The following is a 2,279-nucleotide window of genomic DNA, read 5'->3' on the forward strand; positions in this document are numbered from 1 at the left end:
TGCACTACGGTTTCATTGTCTTCTTGTTAAACCAGTGTTTTCCTCCTGGAACGTAAACTATATTCATTTTGGAAGAACATAGTTGTCTATATGAAGTAGATTGTAGGAAGATAGTCCGGGTGGCGGTCAAGTAAGGTATCAAATAGTAAAAGAAAACTATTTTATTGCTAACAAAGGTTTCACCACACTTTGCAGGGCAGACAGATTGAAACAAAGATGACAACAAAACTTGTTTTAATCTGACAGCCGAGCAAAGTGGAGGAAATAGCTTTATTCACCACCATTTGGACTATATTCCACAATCGAAAATTATGTTCGTAATTCCTACATCGAGAAACCCTACAATGGGAATTTTTATAGCAACAGATAAACAATTGTTTGTTCATAATTTTTTACTTCTTTTTCCTTAAGATTTTCTTTTTTGTAAATATCACCAATTTACACAAAACCTGAGAACCTATATAAGATGGCTTCTAAAAGTTGTGTGATTTTCATTCATTATTTTAGTTTTTATTAAAAAATCTAAATTTTTATTTTTATTGTATGTAATTTTGGAATTCCGTAAATTATGGGCCTGTCTCTGACATTTTACAATTTGAACAGTGTACATTTAAATTGGAAGTGGAAAAGTGAAACTTTTTGGAAAATATAATAATAAATTCATTGTTATTTGGTACAGAAATTATGCTTTGATCAACTGGAGAATAAATGTCCTGTTAGGTGGAAAAATAATTACTTTAAAAGTTTCCCAATAGAGAATGTAGGGTGTGGGCCACTAGTAAACCTATAAAGAAGTATTATCTGTTTTGGCATTAATAATAAACTATGAAATACTTATTAATGAATTATATTAAATGCATTTATTCAATTAGTACAATTACATACAAACATAAGCAGAGTCTCTGAGATGATCATCAGGTGGTAGAAGAGGACATAAGAATCATCCATGTCATCAAGTAGTGTACATGGGATAAAAGATGAATTGGGATTATTGAGGATTATATAGGAACAGTCACATATTTAATAGTTCCTACGGCTGCTCTCCAGTTCCAAGTTCTGGATGCCCAGGATGGACCGAGTGTCATCTGCCACACATTATACTCGATGAAAAATTCAACTTTTAAACTTAACTGTTGAACTAAACTAATTTTTTTTTTAGGAAATCAATCAACTTATTCATTGTAGATTTAATTAAATTAAAATCCATGGCATTCGGTCCATCCTGGGCATCCAGAACTTGGAACTGGATAGAAGAAATAGGAACTATTAAATTCTTAGCTGTTCCTACATCACTCTCAATAATTCCAACTCCTCTTTTAAATCCTCTATGAGGGTTGATGTTGAGGATGGTTCCTCTATCCTTTTCATCCAAGCAATAACCATTTCTAATTGGTTTCCACCTCCCAGAAAGCGTTTGTTTCTTGGGGGTCTTTCCTCTTCTTCGTCACTCACATCTTCAATTCTTCTTTTTCTTGTGACTGAAAAAACAAAACAACAAACTTGTATTATAACCAACTACAAAGACTTTTCTTATCAACCACCAGAAAACTATGCCAATGATTCTCAACATCACAACAGTGTGTTACTACATTTTTAGCTTAAATTATTAAATAAACATTTAATGTGGGATCAACTGGTAAAGATATATAATATAAAAAATAATATTCTTTGAATATATCGATTGTAGTTTACTAGCCGTCGTGTTCTTTGTTTGGTTATTACTTGTAGTGTAGCCTTTGTTGTGACCACTTCAAAGCTAGTGTTCTTTGTTCTCACTACAGTTTGAAAGTTTTATGTTATACAACCATAAGAAATTAAACAGTACTTATATTACGTATACGTATTGAACTTATATTATTTATCTATTTTCTGCAAATTAATGATTTCACAAATTTCTGTTTCATTATATTTGTATGTCAATTTTTGTGACAACAAAATTTAGTATGGTAATTGAACTTATTTCTACTAAACCACTTTGATTTTATTTTATTTTATAAAGCACACTACACCGTCAACATGTGCTTTGTGTTACAGAATAGAATAGAAATATAAAATCTTGGACCACTGGGTCACCATCTTGGACTAAAACCATTTAGAATAACAAAAATATATATATATGAAACAAAAAAAGATATCCAGTTTTATAATTGATACTTAATCCTTACCTCTTGTGCAATCCTGACCCCCAGTTCCACAGAGTTCACTTTCAGACTCCATATCTCCTTCTATTCCAGAAGATGTCTCTATTAAAAAAAATACAATGTAATATATTATGTATG

General features: G+C 31.1%; 1 protein-coding gene across 1 annotated transcript in view; it reads right to left on the minus strand.

The window, feature by feature from the left end:
• Positions 1 to 1,187: 1,187 nt before the first annotated feature.
• LOC136795637 (uncharacterized) overlaps positions 1,188 to 2,279 on the minus strand; it is a 3,689-nt gene continuing 2,597 nt past the window's right edge. The window contains exons 2-3 of the mRNA XM_067046854.1: positions 2,166 to 2,243; positions 1,188 to 1,478 (exon numbers count right to left, since the gene is read on the minus strand). Of these exons, the coding sequence (XP_066902955.1) occupies positions 1,285 to 1,478; positions 2,166 to 2,243 (272 nt within the window). The 3' untranslated portion in view covers positions 1,188 to 1,284. The remainder of the gene's footprint in view (positions 1,479 to 2,165; positions 2,244 to 2,279) is intronic.

The sequence above is a fragment of the Halyomorpha halys genome, unplaced genomic scaffold, assembly GCF_000696795.3.
Source record: "Halyomorpha halys isolate HHAL.00 unplaced genomic scaffold, Hhal_1.1 Scaffold1400.1, whole genome shotgun sequence".
NCBI classification, from domain to species: Eukaryota; Metazoa; Arthropoda; class Insecta; order Hemiptera; family Pentatomidae; genus Halyomorpha; species Halyomorpha halys.